Genomic DNA, 21867 nt, shown 5'->3' with positions numbered 1-21867 from the left:
TCGCACATTTTCACTTGATGTAAGGCATGGGAACAACTAAATAATATTTACTAATTGTTTGATTGAGTGGTTTAGAACCTTTGTCTATTTATATGTTTTAAATCTGTCACTGGGATAGTAAGTAAGACTCCGTGGCGCAACGGTAGCGCGTCTGACTCCAGATCAGAAGGTTGCGTGTTCGAATCACGTCGGGGTCAAAGCTTGACATTTTTTATCCCTTTCGGTTAAAAATTCCGCAGCCAGGCAACGATGTGTGATCAACGTTGCTTTTGAACACAATATAAAACGAATCTTCATATAATGCAGAATACTTTTTGTATATTAATAAAAAATAATTCAATTTTACAGAACATTTCACATGTAAAACTTCATACTGATGTAAACACTACTTCATAATATTTTTTTTGTGATCGCACTAAAGCCACAAAATGTACTGTGCTTTACCAATACTTCGATTAGAATCAAATTTGTATGTGACAATGTCACGAAATAATTTTGATTATCAATAAAATCTAAATTTTTGTACAGGACAGTACAAATAATATTGTAAATGCACTCCCCCATTCACACTAATTCATAGAATGAAATGTCCGGTGCTTTTTCAACTATAGAATTGATTTTTCATGAATAAAAATAGATTGTTCAAATGGATAAAAGGCATGAAAAAAATCGAGAAATGATAATAATAAAAATTGAAGAAAATTATTGTCATTATTTTACTGCAATCGGCATCAACATTTTAAAATTTTAAAAAGTCTTCCATTATCTTAGTATTCGACCATAATTAAAGATAGCTATATAAAATAAATCGTTAGTTTCTTTATTTCCAAACCACGGCCTTTCGTGCATCTAAAATCAAGTTGCAACGCAATATGAGCTGCAGTTTTCATGCTGAAAATTTTGTTCACAAAAAAGTTATTTTCTACTAAAATGACAAAAATATCATGGTTTATTTATTTCTGTCAGCCTTTTTTTGGTTGGAAAAGCCATTACGAAGCCTTAATTGAAGCAAAATTGAATTATTGTCGTCCTGTACAAAAATTGATTTGCTATATATTCCTTAGAAGAGAAATCTTTCTTCTGACAAAAATAAATGATTTTTTGAAATCTTATTTATCATAAAAGTTTAAGTAACATGCAGACTTGGCATACTAGCAGGTTTTTTACAGCAAAATAAAATTCTAAGAAATACAGCTCATATTGCTTTAAACAATGCAATTAAAATAAAAATATTAACACACAGAGTCATGTGTATATTATAATATTGCACAGTACATGGATTTTTTTAATAATTGAAAGGTAATAATACCCGGTATTGATGATTGAGATATACTATCGAGTACCATAAAAAATATGTATCTAGTACATTCTCCGCCTTTCAAAAACTACCAAGGGTGAATGTACTGTAACGGTCAAAGGAGACTCGGCAGTCAACAAGTTAACCGTCAGATCTACCTTAATTTTTTATTAGAAACGATTTCTATAGCTTTAAACTATCATTAAGTAAAGAAAAAATCCACAGATCTTTGCCTTAAAGTTTAAATATTTTGCTCTATCTCTTTACAGAGCTCTTCTTCTTAAGGAGATTTATAAAGTCTAGAAATGGCCACGACCATTTAGCCCTCTTAACAAGTTACAAATAAAATACATTTAATCGTCTATTAATTCGTGAGTTTGCTTCCAAATGAGCAAGAAATAAGCAACAAGCGCAGTGAGGCTTAAAACTGCCAATATAACACTTAGTTTTTTTAATACGGTTTGGCTATGATTATAGGAATACAACAAAGAATTAATTAAGACATACAACACTGCTATTATAGTCTGTCCCAAGATATTTATGCAGCACATTTGGACGATTTTTCATAAAAATACACTTACCTGTGAAAGAAGTGCAATTGAAATAGTTGAAAGGGATATTTTCCAAGATAATTTCATTGACACATTATCATCTTTCACTCGGAAAAATTCACAGGAACGAAAACAGATTCCTTACGGAGATTTATAATGGGGAATGTTTACATCTTTTCTCCATTCGGAATACACTCGGAATACATCGCGCAATATTTTAACGTTATCATCCGGGCTTGCTGCAATACAAAATCTCCGTAGACATCACATTTTTTAGCATTGTATTGGGACCTGATAAGCTAACAGGGGCGTTTTGACTGAGAAATCTTGGAAATTTTTCATACTTTTGAATGAACAACGTTTGAATCCTGAGGTATTTATAAATATCAAGCAATTAAGCCAACTGTGAATCCAAAATATCTTGGGACAGAGTATAGGTATAAGCTTATCACTGATTGGTAAGAAACGAAGACATCTGATTGGCTATAAACACATGATGCATTTCAATTCCGAAGTAAAATCATTGTACAGTACTGCATTTGTTCATAAATACTTCATTGAAAGAAATATTGTAATGTTACTCTCTGAGTTTCCCCCTCTCGTGTTCACGTGTATTTAAGGTACACCCGGCCTTTCATTATTTTTTGTCATTTGAACAGTTGAAACAACTTATAAATTTATATATGACCAAACTGTTTCTACCTTATTGGCACGTTTGTTTTTCTACAGTGAGGTGCTTTTTTATGTGATGACTGCTATCCAACCAATCTCGAGCTTATAAAGTCTTGGAAACCCTAGATGGAACACTGCATTTCCCCCACATGTCATCATATGACACATTATACTCTGTCCCGAGTTTTTGCTTCCACCACTTTTTGCTTGATATTTCAATAATAGTAAATACCTTTGTGCTCAAACTACGTTCATCCACTAATATGAAAAATGTCCAGATTATCTGTATTTGAAACGCCCCCTCTACCGCTTCAGGTTTCAATACACATCCCAAAATTGAAAGTCTGCGGAGATTTTGTATTGCATCAGCCATTAATAAGCCCGGATGATAACGTTAAAAAATTGCGCGATGTATTCCGAGTGTATTCCGAATGGAGAAAAGATGTAAACATTTCCCATTACAAATCTCCGTAAGAAAATTGTTTTCGTACCTGTGAAATTTTACGAGTGACAAGGAAAAATTGTTCAATGAAGATATCTTGGATATATTCCCTTTCATCGATTTCAATTGTATTTCTTTCATAGGTATGTGTATTTTTATTAAAAATCATCAAAAATTGATGGAAGCAATAACTTAAGGACATACTTTTTTTTATAGTTGTACAGAGGGAAACCATCAACACGAAATTTCCCTTCGCTATCATGGAGGCCAAAAACATTAACGACGTCCAAAAGAGCGCCCCCTTTGCCTGGAAATGGAAAATGCTGGTCTCTGTTAAGACTTCTGGACACGGTTTCATTGGTCGCTCCACGGCGCACGGAAGTCTCATAATTTATCTGGGTAGCATGAATGATACAAAAGTCAATCTATCCTCTTCCAGAAATCCCGCGGGAGAGATCACATGCGAGAGCGGGAATGCTTGGTTCAAAGTTTACAAAGAGATAAGAAGACACAACGTTACTAACTTGAAGAGTAGTCCTTTTTAATCCTTATACTTTAGGAGTGAACGAATGGAAAATACTATGTGCAATTTATGTAACTGTAAAAAACTACAATATTTTAAATCAATACATGTCATAACTATAATTTAACCGGAAATTCATAACGCTGTCTAAAAAATAAAGAATTTGAAACGAGCACACATGGAGTCACCTTAAAAGGAGATATTTGAATTTCACACTATGAACAACTCGGAAAAGGTCCAAAAAATTTCCGACGACAAGGAAGGGGCGTTAAATTTGAATAAAAGTTTATTGGTCTAGGGTAGGCTAAGCCCTCGGAAGTTCCTGAATCTTTTAGAGCAAACGAAACCTTATGAAGCAGAGAGTAATATACCCTCTGGTAAGAGATTGAAATGTCGTTTAGAAAATTTGAATGTAATTTTGGTATCTTGAGCATGATTTATTAATAATGTATCTACACAGAATTCATGAGACAGTAATTTTTGAAACTTATTTCTCAGGCATGCATAGTCTCCTATGAATAGTTTTGTGGAGTTAATACTAAAGCTGGAACACAGTCCAATATCTCAAATGTTAGTGGGTATGTATATATGCTTCTTCGTTTCTCCGAGTATATTTTTTTCCTTTGAAATCGAACATAGAACAGTTCTATTACCTGAGTAGGGCTACATCAGAGCGATCCCAATATTAACTTCAAGATTTCAAATGTCTAGAGAGACTGGCAACAATATATATGAAGATATACAGTATATCTTGAAGATAAAGGAATGTCAATATGCATACTGCGAACTTAAAAAGATAGGGGTCTGCTATATAGGCCACAGGACTCATAAAGATCCTTAAAGCCCCCACCATGGTTCTGAGGTAATAACACTGCTTTTTATCATGTTGATTTATTTGTAATATTTCGAAGTGGTATTCTTAATACATGTATCACATTCATGTTTTTTCGTGCTAATAATAAAATATGCAATAATATAACCTTTCAGAATGCAGAAGTGCATTTTCAAGAAACTTATATTAACAGCAATTAAGAACATTGCGATACAAATGACTAGTTCTAGGATATTGATGCTATGCAATTATGAATTTTGTGGTTGAAAATGTAATAAAGATATCTGACCTTTATAGGTAAGTATTAATATGAATCAAAACTTTGCTGGATTAAAAAAGCATCCATGTTCACGTGCACACGCAGTGAATGCATCAGGGATTTTTTGTGTGTGCATGTTATTATATTCGATTAAAACAAATTTTATTTGTATTTCTAATCCACGACAATGCCCAAATTTGCAGTTCTTTTGCTTGGAGGGGATTGGCCTTAGCCGTTCTGGTAAAGGTATGTCTGTCCGTGTCCAATAGATGCCTTCCAGGAGATGACTGCTTTCCAACCAATCTGGAGGTCATAAAGTTCATGGAAATCCTAGATGGAACACTGCATTTCCCCCACATGGCATCATACGACGCATTAGTTGTACAGAGGGAAACCATTTACACGAAATTTCCCTTCGCTATCATGGAGGCCAAAAACATTAACGACGTCCAAAAGAGCGTCCTTTTTGCCCGGAAATGGAACATGCTGGTCTCTGTTAAGACTTCTGGACACGATTTCATTGGTCGCTCCACGGCGCACGGAAGTCTCATGATTTATCTGGGTAGCATGAATGGTACAAAAGTCAATCTGTCCTCCACCAGAAATCCCGCGGGAGAGATCACATGCGAGAGCGGAAATACTTGGCTTAAAGTCTACAATGAGGTAAAAATATATTATAATAAACGTCTCCAACTGAAAGGGTATACATGCTTGTATGTAAGGGGAAGAACGAATGGAAACTATCCACATGTAGCTAGACTGTATGGTTGTGAATTAAAAAAAAACGTTTAAATTAGAATTTTATGACTGACACTATTATAATAAATCATTTCATTATTCCACTCAAAAGCTGAGAATGCAAAGTGCGATGGTCGGAACTAAGACTTTTTAAAATTAAGAACCAGTCTTTAGAAACTTTGAAAGTACTTGTTATACAGACAATGTAATCTTGTTTTAGTTGATGAAATTCATTAGCAAAGAAAGCGAACTGCATTAATTTTAATCTTTGTTCTAGGTAGATAAAATCAACCGTGTAATCATAGGCGGAAGCGCCCATACAGTAAGCATGGCCGGGTACACGCTAGGGGGCGGCCATAGTCCTATGTCCCGGATGTTTGGAATGGCTGTCGACAACCTTCTGGAACTGGAATTCGTTACAGCAGACGGTCGTATTGTCGTGGCAAACGATCAGATGACCCACATTACGTACCCTAACGGTAGCGTGACCACTTCAGACGACACCGACATTTTCTGGGCCTCCAAAGGTGGCGGCGGGGGGACGTTTGGCATAGCAACCAAATTTACGTACAAGCTTCACTACCCCGCTCCCCAAGTTGTACAATTTGTTTGTGGCTACCCGATAATTCGTCCAGGTGGGCAAGATATAGGTTTTACTGTTTTAAAGAAAATGTTTTCGATGGTTCAGAATTTGCCCAAAGAGTGGGGAGGATATCTTGTTGCCTCTGGACTTCCAGGTGCCAATGGGAACTGGGGGAGCATCGTCCTAGCTATGAACCATTACGGGAATTATGTGTCTGCCTCACGCCGGTACATGGACGATTTGTATTTCTTCCACAAAGAATGGCAATCGTTTTGCTATTACGTTAACAGAACGACCTTCTTGGATTACGAAGTCACTGCCAAGGACCCCGAGTTCTACTCTGGCTACATCATGAACACTCTGCTACAGAAAGAGAGCTTCACGGATGATTTGACGCGGTTTCTTCTGAAAGAGCTTGAAACCGAGCACACAAATATCAGCTCTTTTGCATTTACAGGAACTCTACTAGGAGGTATTGTGAAATACTTTTACAATATGTACAATGCTTAGTTGTGCAATACTGTAAATTAACGCGTATGTCAATTATTAAAGATATATGAACTAGGTAGCCCAATGCTGAACCACGTGAATACATTGATCGTGTTCGGTTCGCGGTATTAATTGCTTCTTAGTTTGATTTGTCCATAGCCTATCCCTTTATGTACGCCTTCGAAGTTTCGAAGTTAGAACTATTCAAAGTAAATAAAATAATTATTTCTTTATGGAAACACAAGAAAAAAAATCCAAATGCATCATGAGCATGTTTAGAAAAGGAAACCGTTGGTTTTGTGTCCCGATTGATTGGATTTATGTAACCCGCATATTATACGTCTATTGAAAATTTCTGAAAGATTATTGGAAATGCACATAGGACTATCTCTGATTTGCCAAAACTTTTTGAAATCGTATTTCCTTTATTTATAACGAATGTCAAAATCTTAATTCAATCATACCCGCCTCGACGTTGGGGACAAATCTTCAGTAAATAAGGGGCGAAATGCTGCTGTGTCCTTGTATGTATAAAAGTTTGTTTTGTAAAATCGTTGATTGAGTCGTGGTTGTATTTTGGTGTTGTTTTTTTCAAGGTGAAATGATGAAGGTTGGAGCTCACGATACATCCGTCCATCCTGGATTCCGGACAGCATTGATGTCGCTTTCAGCAACCATAGGCTGGGATACGAGTACCCTAGATTACAGTGGTCTTCCGGAAAGAGGGGCTGTAGTGGGCGAACAACTCAGCACCTTCGGTGACGGCCAATACCCGAACGAGGCAGGCAAGGACGTGGTGCATTGGCAGCAAGAATTCTGGGGAAGTAATTACAAGCGTCTCTTGGCTATCAAACACCAATGGGACCCAGACAATTTCTTCACGTGCAGAGAGTGTGTAGGATCTGAGTCACATCACACTCATGCCTCTGGTCATTTGAACACTCATCCATTTGTTCCTGCGGTCGGTTGATCGTTTGGAAGTAATATGATATTAGACTCGGTACAGGTTTTTCTGACACTTGTAACCGATGGTTGAATAAATAAAATTATATAGTGAAATATCTGCTTTACCATTATAGCTTCCTTCAAAATTGTATTACACCAAATTTAGTTTTTATTTACTATTTCCGATAAGTTTTTTTTTTAAACAAATGATTATTTTATCCAAGTAAAGTTTTCAAACCTGGTGTATAAGATTTCTTAATAGATGGTCAAATTGTGCTGAGTTATAGTGAATTAATATGTTTATATTCGTTAATCAAATGAATTTTGAGTAATTCAAATGTAAATACATGTAATTCTAAACTGATATACTCGTGTAAATTCATGAGCGGATCAAGAAGGGTGGGGTCTCTTTGGAAAATTTCTTTAAAAATCCACATTTAAAAAGTAAATTTAACGAAAATATGTCTCGAAAGCCCATACAAATATCAAGCAATCCTCGGACATGCCCCCCCCCCCCATGGGAACTTTTTACTGACTGTCTACAGAAATATGTAGGGTTAACATGTAGGGTTGTTAAAATCCGTGGAGGACAAAGCAATGCTGAGCTTCTGTACACTTTTCATAAAACAAAATATTTCATAGACAGTCATGCAGTAACTAACCTAATAAGTGTTTGGCAAGGACAGGCTTTTTCGCATTTTAAAAACTGAAGGAAGAAACATATTGAAAACTGGGTGCTGTCAAATGACAGTAATACCTGCAACAAGTATTTGCCCCTAAATAACACTACCTTTAATGTACGAGGTCTGATCAAAGACTGGACCACATGCAATTTCCGGTACTTTTTAAAAATTATAATTTTCAGAAAGGATGAGATCCGATCCTATTATGCACAATTTTGAAGGTGAACTGTTCGCATGTGAATTTTAAATTTATAAATAATCTTATCATTTCATCCCCTAGAAAGTATAAATATAATTATTACAACCAAAATTGAATTATCCCCACTCCTGACGATTACCGACGTTAGATTTGCTTTTGTATACCAGCATCATCATGTGCCAGATTTAGAGAATGGGTTGGGTCGGGGTCTGGACTCCACCCTTTCTTGAAAAATTCATTTATATATCGTATAATTACCAAAATAAACCCGGGACCCTATATCCTACCCCAGCCATGCAAACACAAGTATTACTCTGACAACTCCCCCCCCCCCCCCCCCCTACCCCACACCCCATGTGCATGTTCTGCTTAGGAGATAACAACGAAAGCCTGTAGATGTAACAATAACGATTGTAAACAGTGCAAAATAAATGACATATTACGCAATGCTTTTGACTGCAGGAGTGTCAGAACAGAAGATATATAATTATATGTATAAGGTGATATGGGACAACTGTCGATATTAATGTGGATAAAGGCATATTTTTAATCAAAATGCTTTCAACGTTGTAGAATTTTCAAATTTTACAACATTTGGCAAAAAAGCTTTTTTCAATTTTTGGAAACTTATGGTAAAAATTAGAAAAGGCTCAACCGGATTCGAACTCTCAACTTACAACCATTGCGCTACGCCGTTAGGGAACATTATTTGGGGAAATATTATGTTTATACTTGATTTTATTGTTTATTTTGATAGGTAATACGATATGCAGGTGTCCCATATTCCCTTATAGGCAAATTATCTACTAATTTGTTATATTGTTAAAAACTATGTCACAAGTATAAACACATTAACTGTATTTCATGAATAAAAGAAGTCCTAGTGTAGAGATAGTGACCATTTTCAAAGTGTGAGATAATATATCTGGTATTTGGACAAAATGTCGCTGTTCAACAGCAAGAGTTTGTTTTAAGATTATTCAACGTATGGTATTAAACTTGAAATCTCAAAATGAATTCTTACAGGATGACGGACATTTTAAGTCAGTTTATATTGGATATCATCATTTTTCCCTTTAAGTTGAATAGCCTTATTTAAATGAAATAATTAGATGTACACTAAACCTCTAAACAGACTCGTTACGTGGTTTTATATGCAGTAATGAATAGCAATACCGGTAATATGATTTTAAATACTAAATAGCAGAAAATAATCACTGTGCATAAGTCTTCTCAAATAACTACTGCAGCCATCTGTGGTGGTTTGTCTGAAAATGTAAGAGTCTCCTGTCTATCACCAACTGTCTGTTTAATGTTAGTTAAATCAATCCCGTGGTTCCATATTCGCTAGCCAAGCGTTTTCGGTCCACTCCGCTCCCCACAAACAGGCTTAATGGGGAGTGAAGTGGACCGAAAATCCTTGGCTAGCGAAGATGTCGTGGTTCAAACACAGTAACATTTTAAGTTTATTAAGCGATATTACTTGTTCGTGCACGGTTTTAGAGGGGGAGAGGGGGTCCGGACCCCCCTCCCCCTTTGGAAAATTCAATATTGTAATTTCACATAATAAAGGGGAGAAGGGTCTGGACCTATCCACCTGAAAAATTCAACAGTATTAATTTTGCAGAGTAAAAAATTACCCCCCCACCCCCCCCCCCCCCCAAAAAAAGGCTCGGACCCCCTCCCCCCATGGCAATTACAATCATCCCTCAGACCCCCCCCCCCCCACCCCACCCCCCGAAAAAAATATGGATCTGCGCCTGCGAAAGCTGTTGAAAATAAATTCTCAAAAGTTCGTCTTCTGCCACAGATTTCACTTTATACAGCTAAAACTATCTTTAAAATATTCAAATATGGCGAAGGATCGATAGTAGTATCGGTAGCGACTTTGCGCTTCGCCTACGCATCTTGGCACTTTCGCTACTTCGCCTTAGCATCTTCGCACTTTCGCCTTCACAACTTATCACTCTCGCCGTCGCAACTTCGCATTTTCGCCTTCGCCTTTTTGTGTTTGTATGTCCCTGAAGGTAAAAGTGCAAAGGTCAAAGGGGCCAAATCGGAACACAATAGTTTTGGGCTTGGTACCACCAAAACTTGAGGTAATATTTTTTTTCTAATCGTTCGTTAAAATATTCAGAACTGAATATAGCGAGAAACTGTGTTTTTGCAAACTTGTATCATAACATTATCTAATAGATTTGATTAGGAAAAATAAATTGGAAATCGTATTTTACGAATAAACCAAATGGGCATTAACGCTATTTTATCTGCCCATCCTCTTTCATAAAGTTACGTAAAAAATTATGTTTAATAATAATTACCATTGTTTACATCATTGAGTCACGATGCGTTTTTATTGTGATTTTTATGGAATTCTATATATACGACAGTCAACTGCTTACAGTCCCTTGAATTAATGGATCTCTGTGCGTACAAGTGTCATTTTAGATAGAGTATAGCTTGTATTTCAAGAAAGGTTTAACCAAATTTTTTTTCGCATACGACAATATTTCTCTCCACAAATCAGTCTATTAATGCATATTTGTTCAAGATCTTAAATACATACTTTATAATGTAAAACAATTTTGTCGACGCAAACCATTTTAATTATCACTAAGGTCATACGCGAAATAATATCATCGCGAATAAACGTTGGTTTACGGTATTTTATAGTGTTGGAGAACGCTTTGATTTTTACTAGGAAAACACAAAAACAAATATTTACTTAACACTCCCCCTTCACTCCACCCTACCCCCACCAACAAACACACAGACACGTATACAGTACATTTACGTTCATTTATTTATGTTCTGGTTGGAAATTTCAAATGACACAAAAAGCATTGTGCTTGTTTTTAACACACTGGCCCAACCATTGGTTATCGTCTACATAATTTCATATTATTACGTTATATTGTATATAACTTGCAGAAAATATACTCAAGTTCCCATGCCCTGTGCAGTATTAGTAGAAAGTTCGCCTACCACTGCGTGAGTAATAAACCCTAGGATAGATGTGTAATAAAATTTATCTGTTGAGGGTACCATTTTTTAATCATTAGAAAAAGGTCCCTGTGATTTATCTTAATTTTGAGAAAATCAGAAAGGGTGCATTTTCATTTGTGGGCTATCTTTCTAAAAGAGGTACTATAAAAAAAATTATAGTATATCATTTCCCGTTTAAAATTTAATGCTGTTTGCTGGTCATAAAGAATATAAACATTTTTCTGTGTGATTAACATAATTATCATACGTGTTAAAATTATTTTATAAGTAGGCAATCTTAAAGGTCCATCCTAATAAAGTGGGTAATGACTAATTACATGTAATGCTTTTTAAAGTCATGCATATTCCACGTGTAGTACTATATAAAAAACTAGAAAACGCCAACGATAACCTCAAATTATGCAAGTAATTGTATTACACTGTACATTCAGTTTTGAGGGTTTATTTTCCGTAGCAAGGCTAGTAGTTTGCAAAGCTTGATAACCGGCCCATGAAATTGTTCTCATTTAGAAAACATACGATACCGCGATGGGGATCTCAATGTCAATGTGCAAAATAATTTTAATCCGGAAAATGAAAGTTTACCTGAAAGCTTTACTGTATTTTCAACGAACGAGTTATCTAATAATTTTGTTATTTGACATCCAAAAAATTAGAGAGGTTCCGAAAGATTATAAATTAGGTTAAGGTCAGCAACGGAAGAACGAGTGGCAAACGCATTGCATAGCACACAGAAAAGCCGGTGGCATGACAGCTCCAAAACAGCTTCAGAACTTGTTTGAAATCGACCCATATCTAAGGAACTTTGAAACGGAAATCAAACGAAGGTAAGATTGCACCTTTTTAGCATGTTGCGCACCTGTCACTGTGCATTCACGTGTTAACCAGTTATAACTGCGTCCGTGCTCCAGACATGGTCCGATGATGGTGCGAACAATTAAATGCAAATATTATGAACAGTTACAATATTTTTCTTGTATAAAAAAAAACAAGCCTAAGACAATCTGCAACCAGTACGATTGAACTACGCAGTTGACGATTAATTTAATTTAATTCTTCTAGAAGTGATCGATTTACTAGCTGGACCCTTAATGACAATTGTCCTTTATTTGTCCCTTTGACATTATTGCCAGGTATAAATCTTAACGGGAACCCCCAATTTTTCACTTGAAAGGGTGGGGCTTTTTTCAAGGATAAAAGTAAAAATCTAAATCCTAATACAGACGTCTTGAGCTCGGGCTTTCCTGTTACAAACTATTTTACACAAAATATAAATTGATAATTTTAGAGTGATAATTAGATAGCTTTTAATGACTTTTATTAAGTCTGTAACAGAATGGGAGAAATAATGACAGACCAGACCAGGATAAGAACCTGGGCCTCCATGAATCTCTAGTCTGCTTCTCTACCAACTGAGTTATCTGGCGCCACTATTTGAACCGATCTGTCACCGTCACATTCCTCCTCCTTTAAAAGGGGGAAGACATCCCCAGGCTCTCTCCCTGGCAGGAGTTAACCTGTTCGTTTCAGGGGTTGGTCATAGGCACCAAATGTAACATGGTAATGGAATGGGAGAAATATTGATGGACCAGACTGGGATTTGAACCCGTGCCCTTCACAAGTCATTCTCTTATGTGAACTTAATATTAGTCATAGTATGAAGTTATCTTTAGCTTCCTTCTTGCATTAATGTGATAATTGCACAGTAATAGTTAGCTTATCATAAGCTGTGCACTAATTATATTTATGCCTCAGTTTATATGTGCCACTGGGTTTTATAAACTTAGACCTGCACCAGTTGTGTGATCTTGTGTTGTCTCGTGCTCATTTTATAAGCTGATTTTTGCTGATTTGTAGGTATGGGTGTTTCTGCGATTTACAGAAAGCCATTGAACACAACGAAGGAGGATATGATAAATTTACAAGAGGATACGAATCTTTTGGTATCCATCGGACATCAGACAACGGAATATTTATGAAGGAGTGGGCACCTGGAGCAGAGGGAGTCTTTCTAAGAGGGGAATTCAGTAGGTCACTTTGGTAGCTGTCTTTTTTTGGTATATTACATGTGTTACATGTATTGACCTTCCGGCTTTTGTTACAAATGTTATAGAACTTGAGAAGTAATGTACTCTATTCTATCTTGAATACAGATGGTTGGAATCAGACTCAGTATCCCTTCACACGAAAAGAGCATGGGAAATGGGAGTTAAAGATTCCCCCCAATCCGGATGGCTCGTGTCCTATAAACCACAACAGCAAGATTAAGGTAAGATGCTAGATCTGTTTAGCAACACAAGGGTGACACTCTGATACATTAGATAATGCAAAGGGAGGATTTTCAACAGCCAAGGAACATTACGGCAAGGTTTTCAGTCTGCATTGAGCAACAAGATAAAATGCATTAAAGTAGTCCGAGTATTGCACTACGTCATAATACAGATTTTACAATATTGGTTTGACTTTTACAAAGCGTTTTTGATACCCGGTATTGATTTTGCTCTACATCGCTGTTGTAAACAATGGCAATAATAAGCAATTAGAACGGTAATATATGTATTCTATGAGAGATAGAAATGATTAATGTTGAGAAACTCGATTCTGTTAAAGTAAAATGAAAAACGAAGTTTCTGATTAACCAGGATCTCAGGTATGCTTATATATTAATATGCTTTTATCCCCCCCCCCCCCCCCCCCTCCCGAATTTTTCTTTTTCTTTTACCAAAACCGGTTGAAATTTAGACAGAAGCTATTTCGAATTTAATCAATCGTCAATTAATTAATGTTTAAATGATATCTAAACATTGCTGACAGATCTAGGCAGAAAACGGTAGCAAAATGTGATTTTTACGGATTTTTTCGCCAGGGTCTACTTGGTTTAGAGCTTATAGCGTGAAAAGTAATCCGCCAACATATAATTTATTTTACCAAATCTTTTTTCTAAGATGTCAATCTATAGAATAAACATCATGAATTTAAGTTTGAGTCCATAAAATAGTAAAAAATTTACCAAACGCGATACTAGCATTGCATTTTTTGTATTCTATTTTGATACATCAGGTCCATAAAGCGTACTTACTTACAAAAATTTGCGCAAAATTATTGATGAGATATGGCTTAAATAAATATTTATACTCTATTTTTAATATGTTCAGTTCTAGTTTTCCCAAAATTGGTAATTATTTTTAGGAAAAACGGACCTCTGGCAAATTTCATAATTGTCAATAATTTTCGAAAGGGGGTACACCCGTCTGAGAGGTGATAACAAACAAACTAGCATGTAAACATACATATTTTCTTTTGTATATGTATTGCTAGAATGTATATTTATCATTTAAAGCTAAGCTTTTAATGATTGAGCCCATTTAGTGCCGAGTATAGGACTACCTTAAGATCAATAAAGATTATTGTTTTAATATTGAGCAACATCTGGGTCCAACATGATGCCTCATGTTAAACTACATGAGGTTAAAATATCTTGGTAAGATGACTACAGAAATGTGATATCTGAATATTTGCTGAGATCTGACTGTATGTTTGTTCAGGGTTTTACAATGCGCACCATTCAGAATTTATGTAGCAAAGTATATATTGCTGTATTCCATTGTGTTTATCGTAGTTTAGGTAGAGGTAAATGAATATGCAGAAGAATTGATGCCTTTGCTCTTTTATAACTAGTTCCTGTGTCTTAAAACATTTATTCATATGTTATGTGTTGTGGCTGCAAAAGAATATTATCCTGTGTTACATTAATATTTTCTTGTTTCAGTTGGTGATAAGGACCAAGTCTGGGGAGCTTGTTGATCGCCTCAGTCCTTGGGCAAAGTTTGTCACTCAACCAGATGACACCAAAGCATATGATCAGGTCTTCTGGTCCCCACCTCAGGTAAAAAGATGGGGAGGGATCATTAAAAAAAAAAATCCTAAGATAATAAACATTTATGTGACTACTTATATGGACCATGCTTACAAAATTTACCACCTTAATATTGTGTTGTCTTTGTGTACTATTTTTTCTTCTTAATTTATTGTTTTTTGTAAATGATAGAAATACCAATTTCAACATCCTCGTCCCAAGAGACAAGATGACTTACGAATTTATGAGTCGCATGTGGGCATTGCATCATGGGAAGGGAAAATTGCCACATATAAGGAGTTTGCCCAGAATGTTATACCCCGAATCAAGGATTTAGGTATATAAGTTAAAGAGGACCTACCTTAATTTTGAGAAATAGTTTAAATGTGTTTGATTGAAAACTTTCTTTAATATGTGTTTATTTCTTTTTCCATGTATGAATAATGGAAACATTGATTTAATTTTGTAGGTTACAACACAATTCAGATGATGGCAGTGATGGAACATGCGTATTATGCAAGCTTTGGGTACCAAGTCACAAGTTTCTTTGCAGCCTCTAGGTGATTATAGACCTGTCTTAAACTTCAATCTAACATGAAAATGAAATTTGACTGATAATTTTATCCCTAGTTTGGTCAATCTTTCAATATTTATAATTAGAATCCTTATTTTACACAAGTTCTTTATTTCGTGATTCAAATGTTTTGCAGAAAATCGCAAGAATATAAAATCAGGAATTCCGAATTTTTATCATAGTTTCATCTAGTTAATATCTGCCTTAAAAAATAAAAGCGAGATTTTAAAATCTGTGAGATGTGCCTCTCGCGGTTTTACGTATATATTTATTTTTTGGCATTCAATTAGGAATCAACAGTAATGCATGTGTCTTGTACGTGTTTCTTTCTTCAATCTTCATATAATAATTGTTATTTGCAGTCGTTATGGTACACCTGAAGAGCTGAAGGAAATGATTGACGTCGCTCATGCCAACGGGATAACGGTTCTGTTGGATGTGGTCCACAGTCATGCCTCCAAAAACGTGGTGGATGGGCTGAATAAATTTGACGGAACTAATTCCTGCTATTTCCATGATGGCAGTCGAGGAACCAATGACTTATGGGATTCAAGGCTTTTTAATTATACAGAGTATGATTTCTGGGTTGTTTTGTTTTTCAGATTGTAGCAAAATAATTGTAGCTGTGCATTTTATCTTTATTATAAATTAATGAGATAAAAAAATGACTGCAAGTTTAGTTCTAAATAGCCATTTCTTTTGTGTGTGGGAGGTGATTAAAAGCGGGCTTTTATTAATTAGTAGATAATGACCTGATTGTGAACATTTTTTGAATTCAGTTCACTTTGTACACTTGTTAAAAAATGTCATATCTGTTTGACAGATGGGAGGTACTGCGTTTCCTTCTCTCCAACCTACGATGGTGGATTGAGGAGTACAAATTTGACGGCTATAGGTTTGATGGAGTTACATCAATGCTGTATCATACTCATGGAATGGGTAGGTTTCTGGCATACTCAGGAAATGATTGGGTAGAATTTAAGGTGGTATGGGACACCTGTCGATATTCATGTAGATAAAAATCTATTGTATAAATCAAAATATTTTCAACAGTAAATGATTTTCAAATTTTACAATATTTGACCAAAAGTATGTTTTATAAATTTTTGGGAAGCTAAAAATTAAAAAAGGCCCTGAGGGATTCTAACTCATGACTTACAGATTCGTAGGTAACCCTCTAACCCATTGCGCTACACTGTTAGATAAAAATTTAGGGAAAGAAAAAGATTATGAAATTATAATTGATTATAAAATATTGAGGTGCCCCATATCACCTTAAATTTTTGCATTACTTAGACATGGTAAAATTAGTCCATTTACCTCTTTGTATATGTATCTTCAATTACCTTATTTTCTATAAACTTTGTAGTGTAATAAAGATAAAATGTTTAGAGTACTGAATTGCTATACATCACTAAAAATGGATAAAGTAATTGTACAAAAAAGGCAATAAAAATGGAAAGAAAGATCAAATGCAGAGAATTTTGCACCATCATACTTTTAAATGAAAAAAAATTGGCATTCTTTAATTTCCTGCATTTTATGTATGTTACTGGAGGTGTAATGTTTATTTTTTTTTGAATATATGTATATGGGTATTATTTCCTGATGGCTTTGTTTTGTAGGTCATGGCTTTAGTGGGGATTATGGGGAATACTTTGGGTTGAATACTGACACAGAATCTCTCGTCTACCTCATGTTATCCAACCACATGTTACATACACTGTACCCAGACTTCATGATTACTATAGCAGAGGTAGGAACTTTACCCATTCAGATTTAAGTTGGAAGGGGGAGGTAATTTGCATTGAATGTTAAACAACTTTAAGTTATAAGAGAGATGTGTAAAGTATGAATTGCCTTGTGACAAAAGTAGTTAGATACACACAAATTTAAACTAAAAAGGATTTTGGTCTACTGTGACATTTGAGGATTCCACAAGATATGGTATGACCCAGATCTTAGCATTTTGTAGCAGTTTTATAATGACAAATTTTGGGGGTTGTTAATTAAGAGAAAAAAAAATTTATGCACACATGGACCAACTTTTTTTTTTTTTTTTGGTTGAAAATCGAATGATTCCTTATTTTGTGTGTTTCAGGAAGTGTCCGGGATGCCAGCACTGTGCCGCCCTATAGAGGAGGGAGGGACAGGATTTGACTATCGACTTGCCATGGCCATCCCCGACATGTGGATCAAGGTATGAAGATTTGTAACCAAAACAAAACAAAAAGGAATTTAGACTAAATATGTCAATCCAAGATAATTTAGAAAGAGCCGTAGCTACATGTTTATTAATAGGTAATAATTGAAAGATGAATGTACCTGCATTTGCAGTTTTTATCGCCCCATGTCTAATTAGGTCTAGATAATCTTTGATCAAACATCAAGAAAGTCATTATGCATTTGGATGAAGATGATGCAGTGAAATTTTCTTTAACTTGTGCGCTAAATCTTAATTTATAAAATATTATTTCCAGTATTTGAAAGAGGTTTCCGACGACAACTGGGAGATGGGAAAGATCTGTCACACCTTATCAAACCGGCGGTACGGAGAGAAGTGCATTGCATATGCAGAAAGCCATGACCAAGCCCTGGTGGGGGACAAAACCCTAGCCTTCTGGCTGATGGACAAGGAAATGTACACCCATATGTCCACTATGTCACCGCCCAGTCTGATCATTGATAGAGGCATAGCCCTCCACAAAATGATCAGACTTATCACCATGGGGCTTGGTGGAGAGGGATATCTGAACTTTATAGGTAGGCAGAGTCTTATAATTTGTAGATGTTGATTGGATGCTGGGATCTAAGGTATAAAAGATCCTATTTTGTTACTTATTTCAAATGAAGGTTATTTCACTGATTTAGTATGTTGGTCAAATATGTGATGGAAATAAAAAATAAGATGATTTTTTTTTGGGGGGGGGGGGGGGCTTAAATATTTGTTTTTTTTGTCAGTCAATAAAGAATTGAACCTCACTGTACCACATTATTCTTTAGGAAATGAGTTTGGCCACCCAGAATGGCTGGACTTTCCCCGAGCTGGTAACAACTCGAGCTATCACTACTGTAGACGCCAATGGCACCTGGTGGACGATGACCTACTGCGCTACAAGTACCTCAACAACTTTGACAGAGATATGATGCATCTCGAGATGAAATACAAATGGCTGAGCCATCCACAAGTAAGCATTTTCTAGCTTTGTAAAAAAAAAAAAAATCAAAAATGTATAAGCACATAATTAATTCAAAATTTTGATTTTGCAGAACTATGTTTCGCGTAAGCACGAGGGAGACAAGTTGATTGTGTTTGATCGGGCGGACAAACTTGTATTTGTGTTTAATTGGCATCCATCCAATAGTTATACAGACTACAAGATCGGGGTCAATGTTCCCGGAAAGTATCCTTTTATGAAATACAAATATTTTTTCCATTTCACAAAATTTTTTTTGGAAGAGGAAGCTACCCGATTTTGCAGGCAAAAACTAGTGTCATTTAAAGTAAGAAAAAAAGCATTAATGGTATTGAGTGACAAAGTACGAAGTATAAGCGAAATGTAGCGGACAAGTGAACAGAAGACAGACTTACAAGCTGACAAACAGAATCTAATGCTTCACTTTGGATACCATAGAATATTTATGTTATTCTATCATTTTAAACATCGGTAATGGTTTAGAATTTTAATGGATATTTATGACAAGCAAAATAACTTACAGAAATTTGATAAGTTTGTATGATCAAGTAAAAGAAGGCATAATCAATTGTTGCTTTTGAATTTGATTTCTTAATGAGGAAAGATACAAAGTTGTGCTTGACACAGATGCTGAACAATATGGTGGACACAAACGTTTAGATCACTCTGTCGACTACTTCACTGCCAATGACCCCTGGGACAACAGAAGGTGCTCCATGATGGTAAGTGACTCGCCACAACAGATTTCATTGTCACTTACATGTGCTTAATTTAAACAATAGTTTATTCAATATAACATATTGAATGGGGTTGGGCAGCAAACACAGCCTATTTTAGCCCTCTCTCTAACTACTTAGTGCATGTACTTGAAGTTGATTGGATTGTTGTAATTAAATTTTAAAATTTTCTGCATTTTTGAAATGAAAGTTTAATTAAGAATGCATAGTAGTACATGTAATACAATTAAAGAAACAACAAGAACATTAAAAATGCTTTGACAAAGCCATATTATTTTTACAGGTTTACATTCCTTGTCGATCAGCATTCGTCCTTGCCAAAGTAGACTGACCTTGATGACCTTAGGAGTGTGAACAAATGGATTGCATCCACATACCTATAGACTCCGCCATAGTTCTCTCGACATATAATGTGTACCAGTCAAGAGAGGACAAAAACTTTGTGCTGACTGCCTAGTCATATACAAATCCAACATTTATAGGATTTTTATCAATTGCATCATTTTATGCATTTATTGTGCAAAAGGCAGTGCAGTGTCAGCTTTTGTGATTTATTAATGTCTTCCAGTAATTTATTTAGCTCTTGGATTATTATTAATTTTTTTTGTTGGCTTCAATGTTAATGTGTCGTTATGGTTGCCATTGCATGCAAATGTTGCTAAGTACATGTATATGTACTGGTAGGTTGTTTTTACGTTAATTGATATAACATAAAAATAAAATCTGTGACTTTTATATGATTTTTCTTTTTATAAAGAAAAAGAAGTGATCTGATTAAGGCATCTCATGGTAAAATATCATTTAGGGTCATGAGATCAAATACTTGACTGACGCAAATTTCAGGGATTTTGTAAAACTGGTAGGCTTGGAGAATGTGTAAATCTGTAGGCAGTGGTTAGGCACTACAAATGGTTTTCATGTTTCTTAGTACTTTCTTTAACATCTGATTTCTTTGCTCTGCTTAACAATGAAACGATATTCATGAAAATTGGATCCCACAAATAATGATGACACCACAGTACTACAAGCTGATGAACAGGGGTCCAAATATGGTACATTTAACAGTGTATTGGTATATACTTTTCTCATTAAAAATGAGATGTAACAGGGCAGTTAATTGTTGTTCATCCAACAGCCTTTTAAACCAATCTGTGCAAGGACACAAACCAGTGCAACCAAAACAGAAACTATGAATAGAATCAAAGTACTGAAAAACTGACGGGAGTTGATTTTGTCGATGTTTATTTATTTTAAAATCAATGATATGTTATTTTGCATGACAAGTACACGTATAGTTTCTAATTTGAATTACGCACATTTTTATAATATGAATTTTTGGACTTTCGAAAAAACACCATATGAATCATGTTATAAATAATATTTAAAGATAAAATTAATTCAATCAAACTATGTATCAGCAATAGAAATATTTCTCTAACATTGTATGGATCCAAGCAATATTGAACTCTAGTCTCGTTCAATCAAACGCTCGGTTGACACCGTAAATCTCCGACAAGGATTTACGGAGACAGCCGAGCGTCGAGTTGGACGAGACTATATTGAACTTTGGCGTAGGAATACATACGAGTACAAAAAATATTTAAATTGTTCGTACCATTTAAAAACTTACTATTTTCAAGGTATTTATAAATAAGTTTCTTTGAAAAACAATGCTTTAGCATACATTACATCGAATTTATCAATTATTTTCAAGAACTAAGTCTTGTCAGCAGCAATGATTTGTGCTGAGGTCCAAACACTGTTTCACTTTCGGTTTGTCTGAGTAACTGCATAGGAGAGTTGATTAAAATCAACTCCCAAAAACCGAAGACAAATTGTTCTGTTGAAGATGTAACTATTTTATTAAACATTTGTATATAAATTTATATGAAAACCTGTGAAAGACATTACAGTAGAACTCGGTTACATGTATAGCGAACATGCTAATAATGAATTGACGCTTACAGCAAAGTGATTTTTCATTTCCTGTGGGTTTATAACGTTGTTATCTAGACAGATATAATGAAATACGCTTATATCAAAACGAAATCACCCATCCCTGGCATTTTGTTATAGGCATGTTTCTCTGTACATGTACAGGTATATAATTGTACAAATCAACAGTCCTGAAATATGATTGTCCTAGCACTTGAAAATGATATCACAGATTAAAATCACCCTAAAAAGCTATTACACTATGCCCAAGTTTGCTCATAGCTTTGAAAACATTGATATGGATCAACAGATATTGAAAGACTAAATACGGTATACAGAAGTTTTATCT

General features: G+C 35.2%; 2 protein-coding genes and 1 non-coding gene across 4 annotated transcripts; all 3 read left to right on the top strand.

Annotated features, from left to right (window-relative positions):
- Positions 1 to 125: 125 nt before the first annotated feature.
- Positions 126 to 197, top strand: Trnaw-cca (transfer RNA tryptophan (anticodon CCA)). Its single transcript has one exon. It is a non-coding gene; the product is annotated as a tRNA-Trp (tRNA).
- A 4025-nt stretch (positions 198 to 4222) lies between these two features.
- Positions 4223 to 7445, top strand: LOC117691551 (uncharacterized). 2 transcript variants are annotated; one of them, XM_034477833.2, is made up of 4 exons: positions 4223 to 4347; positions 4780 to 5239; positions 5592 to 6369; positions 6983 to 7445. In XM_034477833.2, exons 1-4 carry the CDS (start codon positions 4337 to 4339, stop codon positions 7354 to 7356), a joined length of 1623 nt encoding a protein of 540 aa, XP_034333724.2. In that variant the 5' UTR covers positions 4223 to 4336; the 3' UTR covers positions 7357 to 7445. The 2 variants fall into 2 exon arrangements, with proteins under 2 accessions (XP_034333724.2, XP_034333716.2); XM_034477825.2 differs by lacking the exon at positions 4223 to 4347 and adding an exon at positions 4512 to 4614.
- Positions 7446 to 11874: 4429 nt separating this feature from the next.
- On the top strand, positions 11875 to 20318 carry LOC105333151 (1,4-alpha-glucan-branching enzyme). The gene is made up of 15 exons (XM_011435983.4): positions 11875 to 12046; positions 13077 to 13246; positions 13373 to 13488; positions 14989 to 15105; positions 15268 to 15412; positions 15545 to 15635; positions 16012 to 16221; positions 16473 to 16588; positions 17275 to 17405; positions 17751 to 17849; positions 18130 to 18412; positions 18653 to 18837; positions 18920 to 19053; positions 19451 to 19568; positions 19867 to 20318. The coding sequence occupies exons 1-15, from the start codon at positions 11967 to 11969 to the stop codon at positions 19912 to 19914; spliced, it is 2043 nt and encodes a 680-aa protein (XP_011434285.3). The 5' UTR covers positions 11875 to 11966; the 3' UTR covers positions 19915 to 20318.
- The last annotated feature ends 1549 nt before the right edge of the window (positions 20319 to 21867 follow it).

This window comes from Magallana gigas, chromosome 5 (genome assembly GCF_963853765.1).
Source record: "Magallana gigas chromosome 5, xbMagGiga1.1, whole genome shotgun sequence".
Lineage (NCBI taxonomy): Eukaryota > Metazoa > Mollusca > Bivalvia > Ostreida > Ostreidae > Magallana > Magallana gigas.
The sequence above is the reverse complement of the archived record's forward strand: the minus strand, read 5'-3'. Positions and strand labels throughout refer to the sequence as shown.

What these genes read in the sequence shown, in the direction of transcription:
- LOC105333151 (XM_011435983.4), top strand. Translation starts at nt 11,967, where the DNA reads ATGACAGCTCCAAAACAGCTTCAGAACTTGTTTGAAATCGACCCATAT. An exon ending in AGTTTCTTTGCAGCCTCTAG is followed by an intron (nt 15,636 to 16,011) that starts GTGATTATAGAC and finishes TGTTATTTGCAG; the next exon opens with TCGTTATGGTACACCTGAAG. An exon ending in TCATGATTACTATAGCAGAG is followed by an intron (nt 17,406 to 17,750) that starts GTAGGAACTTTA and finishes TGTGTGTTTCAG; the next exon opens with GAAGTGTCCGGGATGCCAGC.
- LOC117691551 (XM_034477825.2), top strand. Translation starts at nt 4,568, where the DNA reads ATGAATTTTGTGGTTGAAAATGTAATAAAGATATCTGACCTTTATAG. An exon ending in AAGATATCTGACCTTTATAG is followed by an intron (nt 4,615 to 4,779) that starts GTAAGTATTAAT and finishes CCAAATTTGCAG; the next exon opens with TTCTTTTGCTTGGAGGGGAT. An exon ending in GGCTTAAAGTCTACAATGAG is followed by an intron (nt 5,240 to 5,591) that starts GTAAAAATATAT and finishes TCTTTGTTCTAG; the next exon opens with GTAGATAAAATCAACCGTGT.